The 15,505-nt window shown below is 49.9% G+C and overlaps 1 protein-coding gene across 1 annotated transcript; it reads left to right on the top strand.

The window, feature by feature from the left end:
- The first annotated feature begins 8,347 nt into the window (after window positions 1-8,347).
- LOC111139177 (dehydrogenase/reductase 2) lies at window positions 8,348-15,011 on the top strand. The gene is given in 9 exon segments (XM_022491364.1): window positions 8,348-8,487; window positions 8,647-8,824; window positions 9,340-9,412; window positions 9,415-9,440; window positions 12,638-12,708; window positions 13,669-13,720; window positions 14,237-14,371; window positions 14,603-14,658; window positions 14,900-15,011. Coding segments are annotated over 9 exon segments (843 nt in total).
- The last annotated feature ends 494 nt before the right edge of the window (window positions 15,012-15,505 follow it).

Below are 15,505 nucleotides of genomic sequence, written 5' to 3' on the forward strand. Positions count from 1 at the left end.
ATAGTTAGCTGCGGGAAGTCTGTCAAGGCACCTGGCTGTCTGCCCTGCTGCCTCCCGGGGCAGTTGAAAGGTCACTGCTCTGACCCTCAGGTTGCACAGTGGGCTTCTCAGATCTGTGAGGGTGAGGGCAGGAAGGCAGGGAGTGGCTTCAGGAAGTTTCAGGCCGGTATAGGCTGGGAAATAGATTAAAACCTGAGAGAAAATGGAACCCCCTCCACCTCCCAATGGATGGCAGGGAGTCTGGGCTGATGGCACTGGATTCTCTTCTCTGATCTTTTGTAGGGTGAGAGATTGTGTCTCCCTGTCATTCCTTACAGGCCGGCTGGTGAGACTGGGACTGGGCCTTCTACTCCCCTCCAACACAGGGTGGCCAGAAGTACTGAGGTAGGCCATATAATGAAGAAGAAAGAAGAGGGAAAAGGGAGTTACCCTCTGATCAGTGCCTGAGATGCTCCCTGAGATCACGAGTGAGCCAAAATCAAGAGTCAGACCCTTAAATGACCGAGCCACCAGGGGCTCTTTTTTCTTTTCCTTTTTCTTTTTTTTTTTTTAAGATTCCACATACAAGGGACACCTTTTATTTTTATTTATTTATTTATTTATTTTTTATTTGTCAGAGAGAGAGGGAGAGAGAGCAAGCACAGGCAGACAGAATGGCAGGCAGAGGCAGAGGGAGAAGCAGGCTCCCCGATGAGCAAGGAGTCCGATGTGGGACTCGATCCCAGGACGCTGGGATCATGACCTGAGCCGAAGGCAGCTGCTTAACCAACTGAGCCACCCAGGAGTCCCTATTTTTATTTTTTATTTTATTTTATTTTTTTAAAGATTTTATTTATTTATTTGACAGAGAGAGATCACAAGTAGGCAGAGAGGCAGGCAGAGAGAGAGAGGGAAGCAGGCGCCCCGCTGAGAAGAGAGCCTGATGTGGGGCTCAATCCCAGGACCCTGAGATCATGACCTGAGCCGAAGGCAGAGGCTTTAACCCACTGAGCCACCCAGGTGCCCCTACAATCCTAACTTTTGCCGGAAAGTTCAAATTTTATCAATGGCAGCAAATGTTGGCAAGTGATAGTCTGCCTTGCTCGTTTTCGAGAAAATATCTGCCAAATCCCTGAATCTGAGTAATCACGGCTTGGCTGTCAGTCATTCCTTCCAGTAAAAACAGAGTTACATGAAAAAGGCAGATAGTTCCACTGACATCTCAGACGATTGCACAAGGGCCTGTTCTTGAGATAACCATCATTCTTCAGGACACAACAGAATCATTTTCTGTGCACTTCGCAGTTTCTTCACCAAGAATGTTAAAAAGGTGTGTTCTCAAGGATCAAGATTTCAGATGATCATTTTAAGTGAAACAGGCTTTCCTTGAACTGCAAGTGTGTGACAGTAAGAACACAGGGCCTGCCTGGCACCCTTATTGTGGGGAGTGCCAGGATCCATGTCAGCGGGGGGAATGCCAGAGCCATTCTTTCAGAGCAACCGTGAGATTCCAGAAAGTTAGTCAGCACTGAACGTTTCACCCCCACTTGTGTTCATTGTCAAGTATTCAAATAAAAGAATGACTAGTCTGGGGGCACCTGGGTGGCTCAGTCGGTTAAAGCCTCTGCCTTTGGCTTGGGTCATGATCTCAGGGTCCTGGGATCAAGCTCCACATCAGGCTCTCTGCTCAGCGGGGAGCCTGCTTCCCCCTCTCTCTGCCTGCCTCTCTGACTACTTGTGATCTCTGTCAAATAAATAAATAAAATCTTAAAAAAAAAAAAAAAAGAATGACTAGTCTGTGCTGACATGAGATAAATACAACAGCAAGCTCCCCCCACTCCCCCATCGTGTATGTTGGTCCATCTATTTGTGAGGCAAAGTACCATTCTTCAGACAAGAGATTCATTCAGTCTTCAGGTTTGCGACTAAATCTTTTCTTCCTTCCTCCCTTCCTTCATTCTTTCCTTTCTTTCTTGATTTTTTAAAAAATATTTTATTTATTTGACAGACAGAGATCACAAGTAGGCAGAGAGGCAGGCAGAGAGAGAGGCAGAAGCAGGCTCCCCACTGAGCAGAGAGCCCGACACAGGGATCAATCCCAGGACTCTGAGATTAGGACCTGAGCCAAAGGTAGAGGCTCAACCCACTGAGCCACCCAGGTGCCCCTCTTAATTAAAAAAAAAAAATATTTATTTATTTGAGTGAGAGAGAGCGAGCGAGCATGAGAGGGGAGAAGGTCAGAGGGAGAAGCAGACTCCCCGTGAAGCTGGGAGCCTGATGTGGACTCCATCTTGGGACTCTGGGATCATGAGCCAAAGGCTCAGGTCAAATATAAAACTATAAAACTTTTAGTAGAAAATGTAGAAGGCTCAACCAACTGAGCCACCTTGGTGCCCAATTTTATTTATTTATGAGAGAGAGAGAGAGCATGCACACATGAGCAGGGGGCAGAGGCAGAAGGAGAAGCAGGCTTCCTGCTGAGCAGGGAACCCCATGCAGGACTCCATCCCAGGACCCTGGGATCATGACCTGAGCCGAAGGCAGACACTTAACCAACTGAGCCACCCAGGTGCCTGCGACTACATTTTTGATTTGGCAAGTGAGTGACTGCACTGTTGTAAAGTGAGGGTGCCCAGGATTGCTTTCACAGACCTCCTCCAGCAGAAACTTGGTGCTGTCAGTGCACAAGGCTGGATTCCCTCTCAGCCTTTGTGTGTTCTTCACCAGCTAATACAGTGTGACAACTTACCCTGCAAGATACTTCAGTGACTTGTTCATTTCTATTCTGAATAGCTCTAGGAAAATGTTGGCTTTCAAGCAGTGCATCATATCTATATGTAAAATAGGCAGTTCCTTTTTCTCTCAACTCTGAGTGACTGGTCTCCAAATGATGCTGCGTCTTACGGAGTTATAACACTATTCAAAATGTCCTGTTGCATCACACGTAATAAGATAAACTACTAATATCTGCATAGTGGAGGGAAATCGGGATTTCATCATATTTTGGTTTCTTACTTGTGCACAGTTTCTTTGGAGTACGTCCTTCCCTCCAGCTAGTCCAAGGGCTCTCGGAGAGTCCACTTTCATCTTTTCCAGTATTTTTAGACATAGATGGTGCAGCTGTGGGTTGAGGAAGCAAGTCTTCTAATCTGTCTTTTTTTAAAAAATATTTTTAATTTATTTATTTGACAGACAGAGATCACAAGTAGGCAGAGAGGCAGGCAGAGAGTGGGGGGGGGCAGGCTCCCTGCTGAGCAGAGAGCCCGATGCAGGGCTCGATCCCAGGACCCTGAGATCATGACCTGAGCCGAAGGCAGAGGCTTTAACCCACTGAGCCACCCAGGTGCCCCTAATCTGTCTTTCTTAAGCCAATGATGAATCCTTGAATAGAAGGAAAAGTATAATGTAAATAAATGATTTTGTGTGTTAGAATAAAATAGTACTATATCTTAAAATAACCATTTCAGATAAAACCGCAAAATTTAGAGAGGTTTTTGAAAAATATTTTATTTATTTAAAAAAGATTGTATTTATTTACTTTGGAGAAAGAGAGTGAGAATTCAAGGGCAGGGGCAGAGGGAGAGAATCTCAAGAGACTCCACACTGAGTGCAGAGCCTGACTCGAGGCTAGATCTCACCACCTTAGATCATGACCTGAGCTGAAAGCAAGAGTTGGACAGTTAACTGACTAAGCCACACAGGTGCTCCTGAAAAATACTTTAAGATATTATTTCAAAACAAGAAATTTTGAGAGAGAAATATCTGAGAGAGAGAGAGAGAGCACAAGAGAGCTCAAGCAGGGGGAGGAGCAGAGGGAGAGGGAGAAGCAGGCTCTTTGCTGAGTGGGGAGCCCGACATGAACTCGACGGCAGGACCTTGGGATCATAACCTGAGCCAAAGGCAGATGTTTAGCCAACTGAGTCACCCAGGCGCTTTACATTTAAATTTTTAATCCATCTGAAATTTATTTTGGTGTGTGGTATGAAAGACACAGATCTAACTTAGTTTCTTTTTTCCCAGAGCAGTAGCCAGTTGTCTCAACATTATTTACTGAAAAATCTTTTTCCTCACTAATGCAAAATGCCACCTTTATCACGTGTAAAATTCTCAAGTGTGTTTGTATTCATTTCTGAACCTTCTATTCCGCTCCTTTGATTCATTCGTTCATGAATCAATGCAACCCTGTTTTAACTGTGGCTACCTTATTTTTAAAAAAATCTTGTATTTCAAAAGCATTTTCTGCTCTGTCTCTTTAAAGAGCTAATTCTTTCCAGATTCCTGTACTAGTTATCTATTGCTGCATAACAAATCACCCTAACACTTAGCAGCTTGGAAATGTATTATCTCATTGTTTCAGGGAGTCAGGAATGAGAACAACGTAGCTGGTGGTTGTGGCTCAGGACTTCTCCTGAGGCTGAAGTCGGCAGTCTTCTCCAGACCTGACTGGAGCCAACCGGTTTGCTTCTGAGCCTGCTCACGTGGTTGTTGGCAGGTTGCATTTCCTTGCCACGTGCGTCTTGCCATAGGGGCACTCACAGCATGGCAGGTGGGAGTGACCCCAGGGAGAAAGGGAGAGACAGAGACGACGGTCCAGGACAACACTGTGTTTTATGTATCCTTATTTCAAAAGTGACAAACCATTACTTCTGCCAAGCCCTCTATGCTGGGGGTGTGGGGTGTGGAGGAGGAATTACACATGGCAGTGAATGCCTGCCTACAAGGATCATGGGGACCATCTTAGAGTCTGGCTGCCACTCTTCCAGTTTTGACTTTGTTTCTTTTCACTTTCTCGGGATATCTCATCCATTTATGAGGCTGCTTCCACCCATACCGATGTTGGCAAATCATTCTTCTGATCTCTGACTTGCCCTCCTGAGTGCCAGGACGCTTCCTCCAACTGCCTGGGTACCCCCTCTGAAATATCCATAGGCCTCTCTATGTGGTTTTTCCCACCCTCTTCTTGGAAGCCTCCCTGAGCCTCAAACCAACTTCTATTTTAAAATGTAGCATTCTGGGGGTACCTGGGTGGCTCAGTCGTTAACTGTCTGCCTCAGGTCACCATTGCAGGGTCCTGGGATAGAGCCCCACATAGGGCTCCCAGCAGGGAGCCCGTTTCTCCCTCTCCCATTCCTCTTGCTTGTGTTGCCTCTCTCTCTCTCTCCTTCTCTCTGTCAAAGAAATAAATAAAATCTTTAAAAAAAATGTAACACTCTGCACTACATTTATTTGAGTTTTCCATTAGACTGTAAGCTAATGGGTGGGGACTGTGCCTTCATTATTTTGGTGTTCATAGTACTTAACACAGTCTTGGCAGGAAGTAAGTGCTCATTCAAATATTTGGACCCAGGAGAGAGCCTGGGTGGTGGTGGGGACACCAGGAACTCTACTGCCATTAGTCCTATATAGTGCCAGGGGCCCGATCCCCCGATCCAGAGGGAGGGCCTGTTTCACTGGCTTTGAGACTGAGGCCTATAGTCTCTTTTCGATGCATGTAGAAATAACTTGGTGGCTCTGTACCCAGCTCTGCCTCCTCAGCCAATGAAGACTGTAGACCCCACAGGGTAGGGTCTGAAGCCTGCTTAGACCCATGGGTCTGTTTGTGTTGTGTGAGTGTCTGGGGACAGCTGGACTGACAGGACAGACCGTGGGTACCCTGGTAGGTACCTATGGTAATCTACAAACGATTACTCTGGCAGTGAGTCCTCTTCTTCCCCCCAGGCTACTCCTGGCTGTGGGGGAGACCTTGCCTCACCACCACCTTTCATCATTGCAGGACTATATGTTCCATGAATCCTTGAGTCTTTTGGAAAGAATTACAGGACCTGAAACCCAGCCTGCCACCTCCCCACAACCTCACACTCAGCTGCAGACTTTACAGCGGAAGGGCTCCTGACCTGCGCTCAGGAACCACAAGAGCACAACCAGGTAAGGCTGGGGAAGGGACAATGTGGCCCCCAGTCAGGCTGACTGTCCTGGTGGGGGTCCCTGACACTGGGCTGCCCACCTTCACTTTTTACAATTTTTTTGTGTTGATGCTTCTTTCTTCCTGGGTCTGTGAGCAGCTGCCTTAATTTCTCCTCAGATTCTCATAACAAAGCTCTTGGGAGCTATTGGAGCCCTTAGCGCCCCCCAACTCATTGCTTCATCTTACCTAGGTGTAGATGGAGCCCAAGTGGGGAACAGACTGGCCCAAATCCTGTTTCTTCTGTGGACATCTACCTAGTCTCTTTCCTGATTTTCAATGGTTCTCATATTGCATGTTTCTCCCCTGATCTTTGTTTTCCCTTGTATTTTCTCTTTGGTGAAGGCTATACACCTCCAAGATGGGACTAGTGTGAGGGTATGTCCACTTGGCTCCCCCACCTCCATTCTGGTCATCTGAACCGCTCAGCATGGTGAGGGGAATCCAAGTGGACAGTGCTAAGTTCAGAGGCCACTTTAAGCTCCCAGGACCTGTGGTAGACTGTGGCCTAGCTGGCCTGGCTGACTACTCCAGAGAAAAGCCAAAGTGGGGATGAGGGCTGAGTGAGTGAAAGCCTGGGCCCTTGGAAGCTGCCCAGTCTCAGGCCCTGGGAAAGTGGGACCTGGAACGAGAAAGGGGAACCAAGGGAGATAAGTGAGGCCTGATTAGTCCCTCTGAACTCCACCTGAAATAGGTCAGAGCTGCTTTTCCCTACAAGCAGGACAGCTTTCCTGCAAACCACGACACCACAAGGCTAGCAAGGAGCAGGGATTGGTAAAAACTGTTGTAGACCACAGAGGGGACAGCCACAGACTTGCTGAGAAGGGACAAGCTCCTCAGAGGCGCCATAACTCTGATCTTCCAGCAGGGGGCAGCCTATCCTGACAAAAAGCGATTCCCTGTTTTTCCGGCTGCCCTCCCAGCCAAGGAGACCAATTCCCCTGACACTTGACAGGGTTAATCTGAGCTTCCATCTTGGGGGAGAGAAGTCCCCGGGGGGTCATAACAGTGTTTAGAATGTGGTGTCCTGTTTAGGAAAGGTAGAACAATCAGAAACCGAAACCCTTCATCCCCTCAAATTGAAAGGCTGTAAGTATGACCTTGCATAAAGAAGAGACAGCGTGTGTGAGAGAGTGAGCAGAGTGACAGCAGCTAGGACAAAAAGGCGAGAGGTCTAGGACCTGCAAAGGGTAAATTTAGAAATATGATGTCAGGAGAGACATAAGTTTGAAACCAAGGCTGTCTCTCTTAAAGCAGAGCATTTGGTTACCTTCCTTATGACATGAATATAGCTTGATATTTCATCTGAAATTTCTCCATAATTCCTGAGCAGCACCCATTCACTGATCATTATAGATACCGACCCCTAACTCGAGGGAACTGGGTTACATAAGGGTTGGTTGCTAAGGAACAAGGGAGATGCAGTAGGTACGACAAGGGTTGCTTAGTAACGAGGAGTCCCTCAGTGTTGGAGTGGCGAAAGCCGGTCTAGAACTGATGGGGGTCTGTGGACAGTCAGCTCCTACCAGAGCCTCCTGAAAATGCATGTCCGCTGGCCCTTAGTCCAGAGCTGCCAGACCTGCATCTCTCCAGCTTCCTGGCACTACCCTGCATGAAAAGTACATCCCAAGTCCCTGAGTGCCTTCAATAACCCTTTGCTGCCTCCATTCCTTCCCACCTGCCTCCACAGGAAACTGATCAGACTCCTAGATTGAGTATCCTGCAAGGCTCCTGGGCAAGCAAAGGGGAATCTCTCACTGGGGGAGGTAGGAGATTCCAGACTCACAGGGTGTGGGCTGGGAAATTTGGGGTCTGGGTGAAAGAGGGCCCCCTCCACAAGCATCTCCGATGTGTTTCCAGTTCATCGGAAAGTGTCTGCATATCTGAGTCTCCCATGCCAGGTCCTCACCCTGCCTCCACTCCTGTGCACACCTACAACGGCCTGCCCCTTTCCTTCCAGAGGGTGTCCAGTGGGGGGGCCTGGGTCTGCTCCCTGCCTCAGTGTCCTCCCAGCCTCCAATCAGCAAGCTTCCCTTCAGCACAGCCTGGCGGAGGCAGCAAGTAGGCATTCAGAATCTAGGTCTGCCCTCTGACCTGTTGCAAGCACTCAGTGCTTGCTCAGGGAATGAAGGGAAACTTGTCCTGTCTATTGAATGTTGGGTCTCACCTTCCAACTTGCCTGTTTTATAAATAGAGAGTTTTCACAGACAGTCTTCCTGACCGAGGCTCACATGTTTGAAATTCACCCTGACCAGCTCTACTCTCTCTGGTCTCTGCTGCTGGCCTCGTCTGTCTGCAGGAGCATAGGGTAGATTACTATCACTACTCTGGCATCCGTGATAGGTGAAGTCGATTCTTGCCTCCAGGACCTGGTTCAACAGGAAGCAGAAAAACGCACTGGCCGGCATGCTCCAAGCAGTGGCTGTGGTCCACAGGGGCCTGTTTCACTCCTGTGCTGGACTCTCTGTGTGGATGAGCAGCACTGGGATAAACCCAAAGGGTCTCCTGGCCAATAGGGTAGCTGTGGTCACAGGATCCACTGAAGGGTAAGTGCCCTGATCGCCCTATGGGTCTTGACCCCTCCCCAGGACTCTCGCATCCACAGAGACCTCAGGCTTCTAGGTCAACACACAGCCTTGTTGATTTCCAGGGCTGGGTCGAGGGATGGGGCTGAGGGTGTCTTGTTCTCTCCATCTCTGCTGCAGGATCGGCTTCGCCATCGCGAGGTGCCTGGACCAGGACGGGGCCCACGTGATCGTCAGCAGCCGGAAGCAGCAGAACGTGGACCTGGCAGTGGCCACGCTGCAGGGGAAGGGGCTGAGTGTGACAGGCACCGTGTGCCATGTGTGGAAGGCCAAGGACCGGGAGCAGCTGGTAGCCAAGGTGAGGGTCCGCAGAGAATGTGCAAGGCCTTTCCCATGCTGTTCAGCCCTGGGTGGGGCTGGGGCTGGGACTGGGATGGGGCTGGGAGGCTCTAGAACACGTCTGGAAACCAGGACTGCTCAGGGTCTACCTGGGTGGAGGGCTCTGCACACATTGGCTTTCTGGAAAATGGCTTGTTCATGAGAGAACCCTCGCCTCCATCCAACACCCTGGAGAACCGCGGCGGAGGAGGAATCTAGAGGGATTCCCTATTCCCAAGTCCATGGACAGATTCCTGGAGGAGAGAGACCCTCTACTCCTGAGACCCTTGGGCCTGTCCTTGGGCCTATCCCACACTCCTGCCTTCATCAGAGTTTGGTTCTCACACCAGTTGTGTGACCTGGTCCTGGTGGAGACAGGATCTGATTAGCAAACTTTGCCTCAATGCCCTGTGCACTTGGCAGCAGCGCTGGGAGGGCGACGCCTCCTCGGGCCATCTCTACACTTATGGCCCTGTGTTTCACCCTTCCCCCCAGGTCCTGGAGCACCATGGGGGCCTTGACTTTTTGGTGTGCAATGCAGCCGTCAACATCCTGGTGGGAGGCACCCTGAAGCCAGTGAGGAGGTGTGGGACAAGGTGAGAGGCTCTGAGGGGAGTTGGCTGAGGAGTCTAACTTGCTCTCCCATTGAGACTCGACTCACCTCCCTGTCAAGCGACTATAAAAACCGGCACTGATCACTCCCCCTTGGAATGTGTCGTGATGCTACTTTCCAATCTGTGTGCCTTCAAAATGGGTTCCTACATTCTTTCTGCTTTCTTTTCTCTTCCTATCCCTTTTGCATTTATTCATTTAGCAAATATTTAATGAGGGTTTGCTATGTGCCAGGCACTGTTCTAGGCTCTGGGGATACGGCTCTGGGAGTAGGTCTTAGCTCTTGATGAAAGTCAAGAATAGGAAGGGCTCTGCTCTTTGTTGACAGTAGATACATTTCACATCCTTTGGTGATTTTGCTCCTCTTTGGGGACTCGTACCTGCCGCTGAGCTACTTCCCCCTTCCAAGAGGAGGGTTCCTCACTGTCCCTCAGAGGAACCTGAAATACCTGTCAGGCCTGGACCCAGCCATAAGCTGTCCATGACATTCCAACCCACTGCATTTGGCCTAATGATCTTGCCACCTGGTCCATGGGGTCCAGAAGAGACCTTGTAAAATGTCTTGAGGTCTACCTTGGGCTTTGTTGTTCTATGATTTATGTTATGTTTTTATTTATTTTATGTATTTATTTTTTATATTTTATATCTATTTATTTATTGTTTATATTATATTATTAATTTTTAATTTATTTTATAGGTCTATTCTATGATTTATGTTATGTTATGGTCTTATGTCATTCTATGTTTTCTATTCTATGTCACCTGTGTTGGGTTCCTGAGTCCCTGTGACCAGACCAGATGGACTGCAGGGAAACCATCTTCTTCCTGCTGTCATTAGCCTCCATCTCCACCCCAAGCACTGGCCAGAGCATTTCCTTCTGCCTTCCACAGATCTCTGTGCTGCATAGACAGTGTTCTCAGGCCAGCCCCTCTTGTGTATCTGCCTTCACCAGATGCCGTTTCCTCCTTCCTCAGAGATGACCTGAGATCTGAGCTCCCCGCAGCCACTGCTAGCAGCCTCCTCAAGCTTCTCAGCTTCTTTAATGCCTCTGAAGGGTCATTTGTGATTAGGTAGCTGGGATTTCATTGCTGATAGTGTCCTAGCCCTCCAGAGTCATTTCCCCTTTTAGTGTCTTAGTTCATGGGATCATGACTCTCTTTTTCTTGGAATCCATTTGAAATCTTCCCCCCTGAAGCTAAGCACACTCGGCCACAGCCCCGCCTTCCCTTCCCCACTGCCACCCTATTCTCCAAGGTCTTACTGAGCCACTAGCTGTCTGCACCACGGGGTCATAGTTGTCTCTGATCACATCTGCCACCACCTCACACGTTTGAAATTTCCCTGATGCTCTGCTTTCTCTGAATGCAGTTTTCAGGAGGTGTCCTGGGAGTTAGTTCCTTCTCACTCACTTTATCACTGGGCCAGTTCGAGCACCTCTCCAGAACCCCTTTTTCTCCAGCTGGTTGGGAAATATCCCCTCTCCTCTTCCACTACTTCTCCAACCTTCTTCTGCCTGAGGACTCTCCAGCATCTAAGCTCCGCAGGCTACAATCTCTACTCAGGACTTCGTGGCACCCGGAGCTACTCTATCTGCTTTTCTTTCTCTTTTCTTTTCTTTCTTTCTTTTTTTTTTTTTTTTTTAAAGATTTTATTTGTTTACTTGAGACAGAGAGAGAGACCACGAGAGGGGAGAAGATCAGAAGGAGAAGCAGACTCCTCATGGAGCTGGGAGCCTGATGAGGGACTGGATCCCTGGATCTCAGGATCATGACCTGAGCTGAAGGCAGTTGCTAAACCAACTGAGCCACCCAGGTGTCCTCTATCTGCTTTTCTAATAGGGCAGTCCTCTTAAGCAAGGGAGGGACTCACCTTTTCCTTAGTTCATGCTTGGTTGCTGAGTCTAGGAGGGGCCTTGTTGGAGCCCATCCCCCAGCTTAGAGCAGACATCAGTGGGATGGTGGGGCTCTATTTTGAGCAGAGAATGACCAGGAAGTCCCTTAATCTAACCCTCAATGCCTTCTTATTGGGGACCTCATATCGGGCCCCCCTTTGGACATCTGAACCACTTCTTCCGGTCCTGGAGGTCATCCCTAGCACTGGCAATCTGTCATCATGTGGGCCTCAGCAGCTCTCCATCAAAGCCTTTCCCCTGCCCTCATCCCTTATCAAGGGGATGACCAGATATGCAGTCTCATTCCCTAGAGACAGAGGACACACTGACCTCACTCAGGATGGTGCCTCACAGGAGGGATCCTGATGTCACTTTAGTCCCAGCTGGTGCTCTGTCCTAGCCCCCAGCTCAGTCTCTGCCTCTTTCCCTGCCAGTTCCTCTCTTACTTTTCCTCTGTCCCCAGTCCCATCAGACTGAATTCCCAGACAGAGGGTCAGGGACCCTCATGTCTGGGGCTGGATCCAGGTTTTAGTCACAGGCGGGACTGGTGTGGGAAGCTCACACCCAGAATGGCAATTCTCTGTTGTGTCTCCCACTTTGTGATGGCCATAGGAAAGCTCAGAGCCATGTCTGCAGGAAACAGGCAGGCATGCAGGCCCTCGAAGCTGGCATTTTTGTGAACAGATAATAATATAATACTCAGTCCTTGCTGTGAAGTGTGGGCACCAACCTTCCCCTTGCTTTTTCTTATCTTTCTACACTTATTTTTCCTGTTCTCCATTTCTTCACACATAATACCTATTCGACTTGTTTTATGCTGTGGCACCGTGAGAACACCTTAAATTCTACTGGGACAAGACAAGGATACCAACAAGTCAAAACACAGACAGACAAAGACAACACTTCCAGAAATCTTCTTTGCTCCCAGCACCTCCTTTCCCCTCCATCTGTTCTACTTTCAGTCTTTTTTCCAGGGGCCTCTGCTTAGCAGTTCTATCTGCAGACCAGCATGTTGTCCATTTTCTTGAAAAGGCCTGAACATTTCCCTCCTTCACCCCAGTCGGGAACAGTTTGCTCACAGGCCTGTCACTTAGCCTGACTGCCTGTTAAACCGTTAGCCAGTGGGCTACCCCTCTTGTTCTGATCAGAAGAGAAATGAATCTTAGATCTGCACACTTGTGGGTTTGCTGCACAAATGATAGGGCTCCGGGTGTCTTATGACATCAGGCCCTGGGCTGAGGGCTCATGGCGTCTCTTTGTCTTCCCTCCTGCCTCCACTCTGATTTCAGATCCTGAACGTGAATGTGAAGTCCCCAGCCCTGCTCCTGAGCCAGCTGCTGCCCCACATGGAGAACAGGGGGTAGGTTGCAGGGTGGGGGTGGGGTGGGGTCTGGTGGGGAGCCCATGTGAGAATGGAGTCTGGAGAACACAGGGGCCCAGCTGGGAGGTGTCCCTGGGGTCTCCCCATCTCCCTTCCTCTGTCCTGCTTCACCCTTTGTACAGCTACAGCTTCTAATTCTTGGCTGCAGGAGAAGGGTGCTGGTTCTGGGGCTCCAGCGTGCTCTCATTGGCCTTGACATCAGCACTTTTGGGAAAGGGCTGAGCTTTAGCTCCTTAGCCTCGTGGACAGATCCTTCTCACCCTCTACTCGGGCTCTTGTACCGAGGGACAGTGCCTTTTCACCAATTTACAATCTGTGACAGGGTTCCCCCATCCCAGATCCATCCTTCCTCCCTGCTTCTCAGCCTCCAGGGAGCCTACCTGTTCTTCCAGATCCTGCCTATTTGACTGCACTCCATACATGGCTTCAGGGGTTTCATGTCAGGGACTCAGGCCTCCACCTCCCTCAGGCCGTAGCTCCTCCTCAGTCAGGCTCCTCGATGCAGACATACCCTTTAGGAACCGGCCCCAGGCTGTGTGGGGTAGAGGAAAACATTACTGCCTCTCATTTCTTGTCTCCTCCTGCTTCATCTGCTTCTTAGAGGCGGCCCATTGTCACCAAGCCCACTCTACCCCCTTTCCCAAGCAGCTGGCTTTCTGCTCATTGCTTCCCTCAAGATGAGGCAGAGAGTGTCATGGTTCAGAGCATGGGCGTTGGGTTGGAGTACTGGCTCCGCCACTTACGGTTCTGCTGTGAAACTCTGTGGGCCTCTGTGGCCCTTGAAACTCTGTGGGCTTGAAAGGGAGACAATAATGCAAACTGTACCGCTGCTGTGAGGACTGCATTATTCCATGACTATAGTAGTTAAAATAATAGTAGCACCTCAGTCCATGTTAAGTTACTGGTTTCCTGTCTCCTCTCATGTCTGTCTCCTCTCAGGATGTGGGCGGTCGTCCTCGTCTCCTCCATTGCAGCCTATGTACCACAGGCAGTGAGTGCTTGCTTGTGTGCTCCTGGTAGTATTAGGTGAAGGGGTCCCCAGGACACCACAGGGACAATGCCTGGGACAGACCCCCACCTCACTCGTGCTGCCCTAGGTTGAGCTGATGCCCATGTGGCTGCTGGGTCCCTCCGACCCAGCTTCTGTTCTCAGACCAGGATGGGGAGAGTGTGTCTGAGCTCTACGCTTGGGCCAGGGGTGGGAGCATCTGTAGATGAGAAACTCAACTGATACTTTCCTCTGCTTCCTCATATCCTTTTTTGTTTTTTTCTTTTTAAGATTTATTTATTTGAGAGGGGGAGGGGCAGAAGGAGAGGGAAACGTTCCCAAGCAGACTCCTGGCTGAGTGCCAAGCCATGGCTGATGCAGGCTCCATGATGGGGCTCCATCTCATGACCCTGAGGCCTTGACCTGAGCAGAAATCAAGAGTTGAATGCTTAACTGACTGAGCCACCCAGGCGCCCCTGCTTTCGCATATCCTAATGACTGCCTTGATTCCCTTCCCAGAAACTGGGTGTCTACAATATCAGTAAGATGGCCATGCTGGGCCTCACCAGGACGCTGTCATTGGAGCTGGCCCTCAAGGGCATCCGGGTGAACTGCCTGGTGCCAGGAGTAATTGAGACCAGATTCAGCCAAGTGGTGAGGACCGGGGTGTGACCCCCATTTCCCAGCCTGGCTCAGTAGAAACCTCCCCAGTGACTAAGGGATAAGCCTCAGATCAGTGTCTCTAACAGCTGAGGTCCTCATTGTCCTTTGAATTCAGCCATGACTCAGCCTGTCACCCCAAATCTGCCATAGGTGATCTGCTGCAAGATCATCTGGGGCCTTGTTTTAACACCACTGACTCGTTCATGACTTCTCTTTGCCCAGTTACACAAGGATGAGTTTTTCTGGAATGATTTCAAGAAAGAGCACAAGCTGCAGAGGCAAGTGGGGTGTGGAGCCTTGGTTACCAGGGTACAGCTAGGGAGGGGTGGCTGGTCTGTTTCACTAGTCGACCCCTCCCTGTGTGCTGGCCATTCCTTTAGCTGGAGTCTGGGTTCCACAGAGCCCTGCAGGGTACAAGCAAGAAGCCCCGCTGAGTCCACCCTGTCCCTCCTTGGAGTCCACTCCCACCAGAGCAGCAGAGTCTGAGATTCCTGACATGTGTTCTGTCCTTCTACACAGGTTAGGGCAGCCTGAGGACTGTGCTGGGATTGTGTCCTTCCTGTGCTCTCCAGACGCCAGCTACATCACTGGTAAAAGCTTTGTGGTGACCGGTTTCTCCCCTCGGCTCTGATGGAGCTGAGGGGTCCCTGAGCTGTGGGTCTGGGTTTAGGAGACTGGGGACAGGTGGGGTGGGAAATCATGAAGGTCAAGAGATAAAGACTGAAGCTTAAGGCGGGACCCCCCCAGTGTTCTCACCTGTTGATTCTGCTGTTGATACAGCTGCTGTGATCCAACCAACCTGTGGGTTCTTGATATGGGGCTGTGGAGCCAAAGGAGTTTATGGGCCTGGCACATTGGAGGAAACATAAGGGACAGGAGCAGCAACTTGGGCCCTCGAAAGTTCCAGTCCTTCTCTCTGCCACTTGTGCTTTAAACATTTCTTTCCTAAAACAAACTCCAATTTCTCTTCAAGCCTGGAAACTCCTGGTAAGGGGAGAGTCAAAGGGAATGAGGCTGAGGACAGGCCTCTCCCGTCTCCTGCCTTCTGCTGCCCTGAGCCTGTCCTCAGACCCAGCCAGTGAGTGTTCACAGAAGGCTCTGCTCCTTTCTCTGAGTGGGCTGGTG

This window comes from Enhydra lutris, unplaced genomic scaffold, assembly GCF_002288905.1.
Source record: "Enhydra lutris kenyoni isolate GAN:26980312 unplaced genomic scaffold, ASM228890v2 scaffoldscaffold4, whole genome shotgun sequence".
NCBI lineage: Eukaryota > Metazoa > Chordata > Mammalia > Carnivora > Mustelidae > Enhydra > Enhydra lutris.